The sequence below is a fragment of the Sturnira hondurensis genome, unplaced genomic scaffold, assembly GCF_014824575.4.
Source record: "Sturnira hondurensis isolate 20B ecotype Veracruz unplaced genomic scaffold, ASM1482457v3 Scaffold0018728, whole genome shotgun sequence".
Taxonomy (NCBI): Eukaryota; Metazoa; Chordata; class Mammalia; order Chiroptera; family Phyllostomidae; genus Sturnira; species Sturnira hondurensis.
Genome location: NW_028091359.1, coordinates 6,083,128 through 6,097,298, shown reverse-complemented (window position 1 = coordinate 6,097,298; position 14,171 = coordinate 6,083,128). Strand labels below are relative to the sequence as shown.

Here is a 14,171-nt window from a genome sequence, read left to right as displayed (position 1 = left end):
GAGCTCAGGCCTGTGAACCAAACAACTGTGGTTCAATTCCCAGTCAGGGCACATGCCTGGGTTGCAGGCCAGTTCCTGGGTGAGGGACACATGGGAAGAACCATACATTGATATTTCTCTCCCTCTCTCCTTCCCTTCCCCTCTAAAGATAAATAAATAAATAATGTTTTAAAATAATAAATAAATAAATAAAATTTAAGGAAAAAAAGAATGCCAATTACTTACTTTTAACTGTCACTAAAAGTCAAGATTTCTAAGAATTGAGAATTCTAATTAAGTTGGAAAGAAATTGTATGATTTGGTAATACAAAGTATAAAATATGAAAATGAAGCCAGAAAAGTCAGTGTTCATGCTGCCTGTCACTACCAGAACCAGTAAGTAGAGACAAGGATTGAATATTTATGGATGCTTTATTCAGCTGGCCAGCAACTGAGAAGATGGAGTGTTATTGTACCCTCAAAAACTGTCTTAACATCTCATTTCAAGCTGACCCTTTTGTAAGGAGAAGAAAGGGTAGGTAAGAGGCTTGGGGAAAAGTTTAATTGGATAAGAGTTGCAGTATGACTAGTATTTTTCTAGTATTTTTTTATCTGTTGATCAACAATTCTTTATCTGAGTCAAGGACATTTCCTCCTGGGAACACAATGGCTCACATACCCTGGGGCACAAGTCCACCTCCTGGAGTCACACGGTCCTGCATTCCAGTTCCTGGAATAACAGCTTTCCACATGCATTAGTCACTTCAACTTATTAACTAAGGCTAAAATCTTTAACTCTTGAGTCTCCCTATGAAAAACACTTGTTGAAAAAGAAGAGAAAATAATTTGTTCTAAGATTGGTTATTTCTGAATGAGCTAAGAAGCTAAAAGGGACTAGATGTTAAACTGCAGAAAGATTGTATAAGTCCCAGAGGATTTATGTACATTGCAAAGAGTGTGCGAATTGAAGAAGGTTTCTAAGGAGAGATCTTAAGAGGAAATCATATAGTTAAGCTGAATAATGAATTTAATTAGGGAGATGAATCTAAATATCAAAATAAGCTAGTACAGAATATCTTTGGTTCTTCTTCAGTCTGTTAAAAAGGAAAAGGTTTTTCCTCTTTCTGCCTAGAAATCGAAGAGTCGATTTAAAAAAGATCGTTATGTGTTAACATTGTGTTAATCAGGTACTTGATTACCTAAAAACCCATATTCTTTATCATAAGAACTAAAGTTTTGTTGGCCTGAATTTATGTTTGATACCTTTATCATCATTTTGAGTAAATACATAATTTAATATTTTTCATAATAATATATAATCTTTTGGTCAAATATGTCTGACAACCTTCCCAGGGTTTAAATTTTAAGAGACTTTGTTTTGACCTAAAATTGGCTTTGGGTCATTCCAGTGGGTCCCCGGAATGCCGTGGGGGTTTGTCCTTTCTCCTTATGAAGGAGAACTTTTGAACTAATTAGGCCTGTTTGATATGCTTAAAGGACGTGGGAAGCTTTGTCAAATAAAGAAATAAAAACAATGTTCTATTTTCAATACAGAGAAAGGAGGGGCCATGAGAGGAGTTGGCCCGAGGCAATGATAAACTGTCTAGGACGGGATTGGCTGGGAAGTCGAATGCCTCCAGAGCCCATGGAATTATGGGCGAGAAGATTTAAAATAAAAAGAGGACAGAGACTGGCTCTCAGGCTCTTTCTTCTTCCTCAGAGCTGCCTGGATAATCATGCTAGGGCTGCCTGCTTTTCCGAACAGATAGTATTTGGGATGGGAAGAAACTCTGGGTGAGGCCCAGGATCGGGCTGGCCTGGCAGAGGGTGGCGGGGTTATTCTCCTCTGGGTGTCCCAGAGAAGACAAGCTCGGAGGCAGAAGCCTGCCACTCTCCCAAAATTGTGTAGCTTTTCTATCTTATGTTGTTTTTGTTTATAAACTAACCCTCTAGAAATAAGATAAAAGTGGATTGCGTGTCAGTCTGTGACCCAAAGGGTTGCTGGTTTGATTCCCAGTCAGGGCACATGCCTGGGTTGCAGGCCAGGTCCCCAGTCCTGTGGGCTACCGTGCATTGACATTTCTCTCCCTCTCTTTCTCCCTTCCCCTCTCCAAAAATAAATAAATAAAATCTTTTAAAAAAACAACAAAAACCTACCAGGGACTAATAGAACACAGGTGTTAGTGTTTAGCCTTGATTGATAGGTTTAAGGATTAAAGCTATAACTGAAGAGTTAAAGGTAGACTCTACTCTACTCTGTCTGGTAGACTTAAGTGACTAATGCATGTGGAGAGCTGTTATTCCAAAATTGTGTCCCTTTAGATTAACGACTCCTTTCCTTTATCACCAAACCTTTCCCTCTGGAATTTTGCCCAGAGGGTGGCAACAGGCAACAGGACCCCACTTGCTGTTCAATAACATTTGTATACACATGTATTTATTATTCAAGTGGATGCTCTAGAGATTATATAAAAATCTCCAAGAGTCCACAGAGTTCTGATATATTTTCATTTGTAATTCTAATTGTTATCTTAAAATGTTGTTACAGGAAAGCAAATTTCTTGATCAATTGCATTATAATCAGATCTATAACCATGTCATTTTAAGACTTTTTGTCACTTAGAAAAAGTCATTGTTTTACCCTGATGCATTTATAAATATGTTACATCTTTGTAAGATCCATCAGAAGTACTCTGACTTACTCTAAAGTACGTATTTCTGAGAAAACATTTTCAGATCATACTTTTAACTGGATGAAGATTATTAGAACTCTATGGGATATCTGGATCTACAGAAATACTGGCAAATAATCAACATAAACAAAAATAAATTATGAGACAGAATGACCTGAAAATGATTGCAGTTTTTGTAGCTTTTTTGAAAATATTGTTGTTTGTCATCTTTTTGTTTTTTAGAAATGAGGAAACTTGTTTATTTTTCTTAAAGCAATTTGGTAAATTATACATTCATAAGTAATACTGAGGCATTTATATTTTTCTCCCTACTTGGTCTCTCTGGAATTTGGAAATTTGTAATGAGTAAGTAGTGTTATTTCCATGGCAATATGTTTGTTTGCATAAATCCAATAAGAATTTGATTTCTTCATAACAGGACAAATAAAGCCAGTTTCCAATTGTGATTTTATTAACAAAGACTTTGACTGGAATGTCATGTCTGAGAGCGACATGCCTAGACTACAGATGTCACCAGAAAAGTTTAAGAAATGAAGATTGACTTTGAAGCCAATAAAAGCCCTTTGGAGAAATGGTGTGGTACCTTGCTTATTCATACAGTTCGTGGAAGTCTTTCTAAGTAAGGGGTGAAAGGCTGCTTTTCTGGGAGATAGCAAGGAAGAACCTCAAGACGTTTTGGGGGGCCTCAAGAACTTGAGGAACTCACCCGAAGTTATAGGTTACATTTCAGGCAATCCCTTATGGCAACTGGGTGGCTTGGCTTTCCTGCCCTGTGCAGCTAATTAAAGCTCAATCTGGAAATCCCAGCAAAGTACATTTCAGAAAGCCTTTGTGATCAATCGCGATTCCAGTTATGTTTCGGCAAGTAATCAGGCGGAATTGAGACTGGACGTAATGCAGTAAATGAATTAGTCTTGATGTGGCTCTAATAAAAATGAAGGTTATTTCAGGGGGAGAAATTGTGTTTCAACAGACCCTAATACACAGTATGGACATTAAACTCTAGTTCAGTTGTCTTCAAAGCTTTATTTTTCACTTATACACAGACAGGATCAGAGCAAGGATGGTAGAAGCATGTGTCTCTACCTGTACAGAAGGTTACCAAGGTGGAAAGCTCAGGTGCCTAGCAACAGGCTTGGAAAAATGGATAAATAAAAAGAGACACACAGGCAGATGGTGACTCAGATGATAAACAAGGAGGCCCAACCCATCGCTATTTCCCCACAGGAGCCTCAGGTACAATGGACAGTGAGGAACACATTGGTTGAATTTTAGCAGTCGCGGGAGCCGCGTACTCCCTAACAAACACCAAATTGACTAATAACCCCCAACAGTCTCAGTCGTAGGGAGAAGGAGACAAATGCAGCAACAAGCCACTCTCCAGGCTTCAGAATACCCACTCAGAGCCCTTAAGTTATCACACAGCTTCCTTAACTTTCTCTATTTGCCTGAGTATCCCACCTCTAGGCTGGGATGTCCCACCTCTCGGCTGTAAACTGACTGCCCAAGTAACCTTTTCTCCTGAGAGGCAGCAGCTTCACCTGCAAGTCCCACTGGAACGTGCGCCCCAACTCCAGATGTTTTAACCTGTCCACAGGGCCCCAGAGGAGAACCGTTCCTTCCTGAGACCTACAAACAAGTAAGATCGTTTGGGCAGACGGGGCTCCAGGACAAGCAATCAATGTTCACACGAACGGCCTGAGATCTCTCCAGAGAAATCCCAGCCAGTGATGAATATCTCGTTAGGTGTTCTGTATTAGCCTGGTGCAAGTCGGCATGTACTTTGGAGTCTCTCTAAGACTTTAATCACCAGAGCCAATGAAACTGTCACCTTACTTGCTAATATTCAGAAATCTCTGGACTCTCTAGCCAAAGTCACCTTAGACGATCGAATGAGCTTAGACTGTATACCAGCAGAACAAGGAGGGGTTTGCACGACCACCACCAACTCTTCCTGCTGTACTCACGTTGACACCTCAGCTCAGGTGGAAACCAGCACCCCCACACCCAAGCAACAGGCTGCTTGGCTTCCACAAACATTGGCCCATCACACCCCTCTCTTTGGGGGAACTGGAGGCTGGTTTGCGAGTCTGTTTTCATGAGCACCACAAGGACTCAAGTTCATATTAGGAGGGATTTTTAATCTAGGTCTAACCATTCTTTTCTTTACAATGCTTGCCTTTATTGTTTCAAACTCTTTATGACTTGGTTTCCTCACACCAGAAAAAAATTGTATCTGTTCAACAGGTGCCTCTAAAAATATATATATATCTGTTTTTAATTCATGGAATTTTGCTTTACAACAGGCTAAAATTTTTCATTCCCCCAGAACACTCAGAGGACATCAGTGGCTCCCTAGATATGGAGGAAGAATTGACAGTGGGGAATTGTAACAGTCACTGGAGTGAACATAACATACTAATCAGGTGGTAATTATAGAATAGGCTGTACTAACAAACACCCAGAAGATTCATGTACTAAATTTTTCCTTATAAGTATTTTGTAGACATCAGCAGTGGCAGCTCCTGCTTAACCAAGGACTGACCCTGACCACAAGAAATTGGGCAATCGTCAGTGACTCATGTCAGAACCAGCAGAAACACTGCCTGCACGTCCTGTTTCCAGATATTGGCAGGGAACCTGTGGATGGAGCCGTGAAACTACATGATGATGTACACAGGAGATAACACTGAAACACCCAAGAGCACAGCTCAGAAACTGCACATCGCCAGAAATTCCTTAGTTTCCCTCTTCCCATGGTTCCCCTATACAAACTAGCCAGGACGCCTGAGACGCCAAAATGAGCTTTGAGACAAGAGTCCCTCATCTTCCAGGGGGCTGGCACCTGGACAAAACCACTGGACACCTGGACAAAACCACTTTCCTTTACATCAGCACCTGCCTCCTGAGTACTGGCTTTTGAAGCGATGGGCAGCTGGGCCTGTGTTCAGTTACAGAAGCAAAGAGTGAGTAATGTTGTCCTGGGGGCAATCTCAGACTCTGGCCTCAAGGGAGTCAGGACAGACTGAGCCGTGGGAAGTGTGGGCCTCGAGTGACCAAGGGAGAGTGGAGAAAGGTGCCACCAGTCCCTCTGAGGTTGTCACTAAGATCAGGGCCAGCATGGCTCTGAATAATGAGATGGCCCTAAACCCCACAGACTTGAACTTCGAAGGACCTCTTGAAGCCTAAAAGAGGCCACTTTTGGATCAAGTACAGATCTGAGAGTTTCCAAACAGGCCCGGAAAACCCAGAGATGGTTAAGTATGGAAACATGAACGGTTTCCTAACACACCGAAATTCACAGATTCCAAGATAATGTGGGAATCACCCAAGCCTTGTGAGGTCAACCTCAGCAGTGCTAGCCAGAGCTTCTCCCCGCTGGCCACCGAGCAGAGGTCATTTTGGGGCAGTCTCTGAACCTGGAGAAGCCAGGGTTCTGGCCCCAGGTGGTGCCCCAAGAAAGGGTGGGTGACTTCCTGCACTAGAGGGAAAATCCCATCTAATTCAAAGTTTATCTTCTGCTAACAATTAATCATGTCTGTGTTCCCCATCACTAAAAGCCCTGAAGAGGTCCAGACCAGACCAGAGGAGATGATCACCAGCATCCACTCCACACCCTTTAGTTCTTCCCTCTTTGGGTCCAGTAGTTGCAGCCATGGTGACCTTTGGGAAAAGGTGTATCCCCAAGGGTCCCCAGAGTCCCATGGGTCAACCTCGTTCTGGGTCAACAGTAGTGGGTTTGGTGAGAGGAGACACACCCTGCTCTGGCCGGTCCCATCTGTTCTTGGCAGTAACCTACACGGTGAGGAGCCTCAGCCACACCTCTGTGCCACACTTGTGTGGCTCTCAAGCAGTCCCCAACTTGAGCTTCATATCCTCACACCAAGGGGAGGCCTGGGGCTTTTCTCCCATGGTCCACAGTTCACATACAAGGTTTCCCAGCAGTAGCTAGAAGCCTGTCATGAGGGATTCTGCATCAGAGCTCCCTCCCCCAGGTGACAGGAGGAAGGAGTGGCAGGGGAGGTAGAAGGCTGTGAGAAGGTCAGAGACCCTCCTCCACTTCCCACCTGGCTCCTCCTCTTTGGAGGAGTTAAAAGAATGAGAAAGGGTTGTCTCCACCTTCCTCAGAGCCTGTAGCTTTGATGACACCCCACCCTGCTCCTCCAACAGTCCTGCCTGGAAAACAGCTCCCACAGGCCCAAGTGTCCTCCCAGCAGATAACGAACCAAAGACATGGTTGGGCAACGATTCAGGAATGATGGGAGAAAAGGGAGTTCTACCCTCTCGTCCTCAAAGGGGGAGGTGGCAAGGGACAAGTACGCACATTGTGGACCATGGGGGTAACTTTGCAATGGTGGTTGCCAAGGCCATAACCAAGCACCCATAGAAGAGTTGGCTTGTTTGTTTTTCCACAGGGTCAAGTGCTAAACGTTCTTAGACTCAAGGGGCAAAAGGTCTAAACAAAGAGAATGTGTTCTTTCCTGCTCTTATCCCTGGGGGCTGGTAGCATCCAGAGACTGCAATAGCCAGGACCCTGGGCACCAGGAGGTGGAAGGCAGCTGTGCTAGCAGCCTTCCCGATCCCTGCCTCGCCTCGCCTGCTGTGTGGTCTCTAACATGCGCACAGTGTCTCTGGGCCGTCCTCACCGGGGAACTGAGGGACAACAACCTGTCCTTTAGGAGCGGACAAAATGAGGCAAAGGGACCCTTGTGATTCGAGGAAGGATCCCTGTGTTCAGAAGGATGTGAAGTTCAGATCACTAGGCGACACCCACCCAGTCTGAGAGAAAGGGCTTGGGATGGCGCAACCTCAGAAGAGGTCCTGGAGATCGGCTGCCTTGCCTTGGCCTGGGCAAATCAACCTCTCTGCACCTCCGTCTCTTCCCCCATAGAATGGAGTGGTTCAAATGCGAGAACGCACAGGCATGCTCTTCACAACCTAATACACTCTGTACAGATGTTAAAAGGAGAAAACAGAATGGGAAGAGACTACAATGAGTGGAGAGAGCATCTTTCAGGATGCTGTACCCTGAGTTTCCCGCCTTGTGGACAAGAATCAAAACTCTCAAGTTCTCGTCCAACTTTGTGATTCCTTGATGGCGACAGGGCTGTGAGAGGAAGCACTTGTGGCATCTGTCTGTTCCTGGAATTTATGCTTCTCAGTCTGCATCTCTGTGCAGGTCCAAAGGAGCCCCCATACCTAAAGTTTTGGTCCTTTGCCCACCCATCCGGGGAGAGAGCCCCAACGCTCAGGGAAAGGGAGGGCAGTGTGTGGCAAGTGCCCTCTAGTGGTCAATATTAGCACTGCATCCAGCTGCCAGAGGCAGGGCCAGGTGGTGGCGTGGTCTGAAGATGGTGCGAGATGAAGGTAGAATCTGGGCCTGAACTGTGCCCAGAAACTGCAGAATCTATGGCTCTCTTGACCCCTTTTCAAAACACATACTCACTGTGGCAGGCTGAGGGAAACTGCACAGGGAAGAGAAAAGGGATATAGCAAGGGAGGGATTGACGCAGCTCTGAAGGCACAGCCATCCTGACACAGGATGTGTCCCTTTGAGGGACCAGGTGGGCCCTCCTCACCCCAGGGGACAACTGCACGGCAAGACTCAGACCACTCCCTTCTGTCACCCCACCCCTTAAAAAGAGGACGGATTGGGTAATTGCTCTAGTTGAGACCCTGGGTGTGCAGCCCTCACGGGGGTGATGACCGTGGAGAGGGGAACAAGCCTGGGGGCATGACCCCAGGAGAAGAGCGGGAACAGGATGAGTGGGAGGAGGTTCTAAATTATCCATCAGCAGAGGCCTCATGGGCCTATACATAAATGCATAAAGAAAACAGGTGGGGACAGAGGGGGAGAGAGATGGGGCCAGGGTATAAAAGGGTCTGCAAGGGATCGACTCCAAGATCCTAGGACCCAGCTCCCCAAACTGCTCAGGGACCTGTGGACAACTCACCCAGCTGTGATGGCTGCAGGTAGGTACCCCTAAAATCTCCCTGGGCCTGCTGTGTACTGAGGGGCAATAGGGGGGGCCTGCAGGTGGGTGGGGGCACTGACCCTGGGCTTTGGGGTTTCTGAATGTGAGCATAGACATCTGTGCCCAGACGTGTGGTCCAGTTTTAAATGCTCTCAGTCCCTGGGGGACGGAGAGGAGAAAAGGAGGTCCCTGGGGTAGGGAAAGGGCTGGCTGGAGACTTAGGCTGCCTCCTCTCTGGGGCCCACCCTTGGTCTCCGAATCTCTCTCTAGGCCTCCAGACCTCCGTGCTCCTGGTTTTTGCCCTGCTCTGCCTGCCTTGGCCCGAGGAGGTGGGCGCCTTCCCCACCATGTCCTTGTCCAGCTTGTTTGCCAACGCTGTGCTCCGGGCCCAGCACCTGCACCAACTGGCTGCTGACACCTACAGAGAGTTTGTAAGCAACCCAGGAAGCCAGTGAGGGGCGGGGGACTGGAAGGGCCCCAACATAATGGGAAAAATTGATGAGTTCAGGGTGATTTTATCCAAGTGAAGATGCTGTTGGGTGAGTATAAACTGAGGGAGGTTCCAAAAAAAGCAGTAATTAGAACCATGCACCGGCTTAGACCTGGGCGAATGTTCCTTCTCCCAGGAGCGCACGTACATCCCAGAGGGACAGAGATATTCGATCCAGGCTGCCTTCTGCTTCTCGGAGACCATCCCGGCCCCCACAGGCAAGGAGGAGGCTCGGCAGAAATCCGTGAGTGGCCTCTGTGGCCCAGCCAAGGAACAGAGGTCTCCCTCTTTCTAAGAAGGTGGCCGGGCCCCATCTCTCCACAGGAGCCTGGGCAGCTGTGCCTGAATCTGGGCCCTGGGCTGCCTCCTCCCCAAAGTGGCGGGGGGTGGTGGTGGGAGGCGGGATGGCAGAGGAAGGCTTGCAGAGGCCGTCCTTGGTGGGGCTGCCAGCGTCCACCACACACCCCTGTCCGCAGGACATGGAGCTGCTCCGATTCTCCTTGCTGCTCATCCAGTCCTGGCTCGGGCCCGTGCAGTTCCTCAGCAGGGTCTTCACCTCAAACCGCGTCTACGAGAAGCTGAAGGACCTGGAGGAAGGCATCCAAGTCCTGATGCGGGTGGGGATGGTGCTGTTGGCCCAACCCTGGGGCCATGCCTGCCCTCCCCCGGAGCCAGAAGGCCCCACTGGCTTAGCTGAGGGGTGGGGGACTTCCGTGCACTGGCAAGAGAGGTACTGCTGCTGTCTGTGTAACAGCTCAGCCCTGACCCTGGAGCAGTCCTACTCCTCCTTTCACCTTTTGAACCCTCCACGCCTTTCTCTAAATCCTGGAGGGAGGGAGGGATGCGGAGGAGGAAAGGGGAGCAGCCAGCAAGGACTGAGTCTCTCTCTGTTTCCCTGTTGCAGGAGCTGGAAGACGGCAGCCCCCGGGCTGGGCTGATCCTCAGGCAAACCACCTATGACAAGTTTGACACGAACTTGCGTAGTGATGATACAGTGCTCAAGAACTACGGGCTACTCTCCTGCTTCAAGAAGGACCTGCACAAGGTCGAGACATACCTGCGGTTCACCAAGTGTCGCCGCTTCATGGAAAGCAGCTGTGCCTTCTAACCGCTGGGCATCACTGTGACCCTTCCCCAGTGCCTCCCCTGACCCTGTAAAGGGTCACCCCGGTGTCCACCACCCTTTCCTAATAAAGTAAAGTTGCATCATAATGTCTGAGTAGGCATCATTCTATTATGAATGGGATGGGGGAGTGTGTAGGGGGCAAGGGACGGTTGGGAGGACAACCTGCAGGAATTCCATGGGTTCTATTAAATAGAACCAAGCCCCTGAATGATAACTGACCCAGCAATTCTTCCTGGGTTAGAAAGAGGCTGAGACATCCACTCCTCTCTGTTACACACCAAGTTCGCTCCTTAGGTCCATGGTCCCAGCTTCCCGGGCATCCATATGTCAGGACCACACCCATAAAGTAACTCTATTATCCAAATATGATTTTACAAAATCAGGAATCCTTTTACAATGCAAATAATCCCCCTCCTAATTAATCCTCCTGAAAAGTTCAGATTTTCTTTACGAGCTATAATGCATTTTCTTTAAAACAGGAGCCACTGGTATTTATTCTCAATATTTTACACTTAGTCACATAAGTCTTTGGGGAGTAGCTGAAACTTGAAATAATCAGAACCCCAGAGCTTCATTTCTTGGCCCAGAAACCACTCATCCACCTTAGGCCGTTCTTCTGTCGTCTGACTTTAACGTCGGGCATTTTGGAGTTAGAAGGGTCTCGTAAGGCGTCGATTTCCTCCTGGTTTAAGGACCTTACTCTGTAGCACCTCTTGCCGAAGGTGTTCCCCGGTGGCACTGGCATCAAGGGAACCACGATTCCACAGGGCAGCGCGTGCTACTAAATCTCTCTGGCTTCAAACAAGCGTCTCTCACATTAAGCCAGAATCAAATATCCCTGTAATATTTTTCATTTGACCTTAGAACTGTTTGGAGATCTCACGGCCTTTAGAAGTTGATGTGATGAGCACAAATCTATAATTATGTCTTGGCTTGAATAAGTGCTTTAAAAGGAAACGTGATCCATCTTAAGTACTTGTTGGAATGACTGTGGCAGAAAGTGATGCCTAGCACGTAAGGCCTGAGGGCCGGATTCCTCTGCCTTGTTTTATTCGGCGGGCACCTTGTTTCTACCCAGCGGCAGCGCCGAGCTCTCGCTTAACTGTTAAAGAGCAGCTACATTTATACAGTCCTACAGTTACATTTGGCCCTTTGAAGGCAACCACTAGGCTGATGTGGCCTTGGGAGAAAATGAATCTGACAGCCCTGGCTAAGGGATGTCATAGCTGCTGGTAAGAGGATTCTAAGGTGTCATGACAGCAGTCAACTGCAGGGGGAGCTACACTCCACAGATTACCAGCTCAGTTTCTTCCCGGGATAGCTGAATCTCAGCCCCTGTGGGTTGAGAGTTTCAAAGATGCTAGCTGATTTTGCAAAATTTTTGAATTTAAAAAGACCTTAAAGACCATCTACCCTCAACTCTTTTACAATTGCTTTCTGCCTTTCAGCTCTTCAATTAAGCAGTGAATGGCAATTTCCACTGAGAATTAGAAACGCCTGGAAGGTTTTCTAAACAACTCTGGCGATAGTCTCTACTCCCTGCAACTCTGATTTAATTGGCCTGGGGTAGGATCCAGGCAAGAGTGTATTTTTGTGTTGTGGTTTTTTTAATTTTTAAAATTGATTTTTAGAGAAGTAGATAGATAGATAGATAGATAGATAGATAGAGATAGAGATAGAGATAGATAGAGATATATAGAGAGAGACCTGCTTCTTGTAAGTGCCCTGACTGGAGATTCGAGGTGACCTCAGAAGACGCAGACAATGCTATAACCTACAGGTGGCAAACACAAGGCCCACAGGCCAAATCCAGCCCTCCACCTTGTTTCTACCTAGCGGCAGCACCGAGCTCTGGCTTGGCTATTAAGGAGTAGTTACATTTATACAGTCCTAAAATTACACTCGGCCCTTTGAAAGCAACCATGTGGCTGATGTGGCCCCCGGTGAAAATGAGTTTGACACCTGCTCTAACCAAATGAACTATGTAACCAGGGCCCAGGCAAGAGCGTTTTTAAAACTCCCTGGCTGAGTCTAAAGTGCAAACTCGGTTGAGAACCACTGACTTGGGACCACAAAGATGAGATTGCACACGTCACAGCTATTGCATTGGTAAAAAAAAAATTTTTTAAAGGCGGTGGGGGGGTGGGGCCAAAAGGAGTTGTGAGGCCTGGGCCAGTTGTGGCTCTTCTTGTTTTTAGTTCTAAACAGTCATTCAAAGTTCTCTGATAAGCCAGTAACAAATAGACAACTACTATATGGTTTCTCTCCTATCAGGTATGTATTACAGTGAAATTCACAGACAGAAAGTGGGATGGTGGTTGCCAAAGGCTGGGGGCAGGGGGGCGGGGGAAGGGAGTTGTCTCGTGGTTCAGAGTTTCAGTGTGATGAGAGGAAGAGAGTCCTGGAGGTCGGTCACACAGCAACATGCCTGTGTTCCACTGTGTTGAGCTGTGCGCCTAGGATATCTGAGACAGTAAACGTTATGTTATATCTATTTTATCACAATTTTTTACAACTTTTAAGTATTTTTTTCTTTTTTACTGATTGATTTTAGAGAGGGAGAAACATCGATTTGTTGTCCACTTACACATAACAATAAATTGATGTTTCTCTCTCTCTAAAGTCAATCAATAAAAGAAAATAAAGTCATTCCAAGGATAAAAATCACAACTTTTGCGGAAGAAAATTCGATGGGCAGAGTTCAAGTAATCCCAGAGACCTGGAATAATGTTTTTCCTACTCCATGTAATCTTTTATTTATTTTTTATTTTACCTTTTCAATTCTTTTGCTCAAACACTTTTAAATTTTAAAAAATATTCGTGGTTAATTAATTTTTTTCTTTTAAATATATTTTATTGATTATGCTGTTACAGTCATCCCATTTCTTCCCTTTCATTGCCCTTCACCCTGCACACACCCTCCCCCACCATTCCCCCCCTTTTAGTTTATGTCCATGTATCACAAGTTCTTTAGATTCTATATTTCCCATACTATCCTTGCCCTCCCCCGGTCTATTTTCTACCTACCATCTATGTACCTTCTTCCCCCTTCTCCTCCTCCCACTCCCCTGTTGCTACCCCTCCATGTAGTCTCCGTTTCTATAGTTCTGCTCCCAATCTAGCTGTCCTCTTAGTTTGCTTTTGTTTTAGGTGTGGTTGTTAATAACTGTGAGTTTGCTGTCCTTTCACTGTTCATATTTTTTATCTTCTTTTTCTTAGATAAGTCCCTTTAACATTTCATATAATAAGGGCTTTGTGATGACGAACTCCTTGAATTTGACCTTATCTGAGAAGCACTTTATCTGTCCTTACATTCTAAATGAAAGTTTTGCTGGATAGAGCAAGCACTCTTGGATGTAGGTCCTTGCCTTTCATGACTTGGAATACTCCTTCCCAGCCCCTTCTTGCCTGTAAGGTGTCTTTTGAGAAATCCGCTGACAGTCTGATGGGAACTCCTTTGTAGGTGACTGTCCCCTTATCTCTTGCTGCTTCTAGGACTCTCTCCTTCATTTTAATCTTGGGTAATGTAATTATGATGTGCCTTGGTGTGTTCCTTCTTGGGTCCAACTTCTTTGGGATTCTCTGAGCTTCCTGGATTTCCTGGAAGTGTATTTCCTTTGCCAGATTGGGGAAGTTCTCCTTTATTATTTGTTCAAATAAGTTTTCCACTTGTTGCTCTTCCTTTTCTCCTTCTGATACCCCCGTAAGTCAGATGTTGGAATGTTTAAAGATGTCCTGGAGGTTCCTAAGCCTCATTTTTTTAAAATTCTTGTTTCTTTATTCTTTTCTGTTTGGTCATTTTTTTCTCCTTCTGTTCCACTCCCTTGATTTGAGTCCCAGTTTCCTTTCCATCACTATTGGTTTCCTGTGCATTTCCCTTCATTTCACTTAGTGTAGCCTTCATTTGT

At 45.9% G+C, this 14,171-nt stretch overlaps 1 protein-coding gene across 1 annotated transcript; it reads left to right on the top strand.

Moving 5' to 3' along the window:
* The first annotated feature begins 8,641 nt into the window (after nucleotides 1-8,641).
* Nucleotides 8,642-10,278, top strand: GH1 (growth hormone 1). Its single transcript, XM_037069913.1, has 5 exons — nucleotides 8,642-8,645; nucleotides 8,918-9,078; nucleotides 9,274-9,381; nucleotides 9,614-9,754; nucleotides 10,042-10,278. Exons 2-5 carry the CDS (start codon nucleotides 8,995-8,997, stop codon nucleotides 10,243-10,245), a joined length of 537 nt encoding a protein of 178 aa, XP_036925808.1. The 5' UTR covers nucleotides 8,642-8,645; nucleotides 8,918-8,994; the 3' UTR covers nucleotides 10,246-10,278.
* The last annotated feature ends 3,893 nt before the right edge of the window (nucleotides 10,279-14,171 follow it).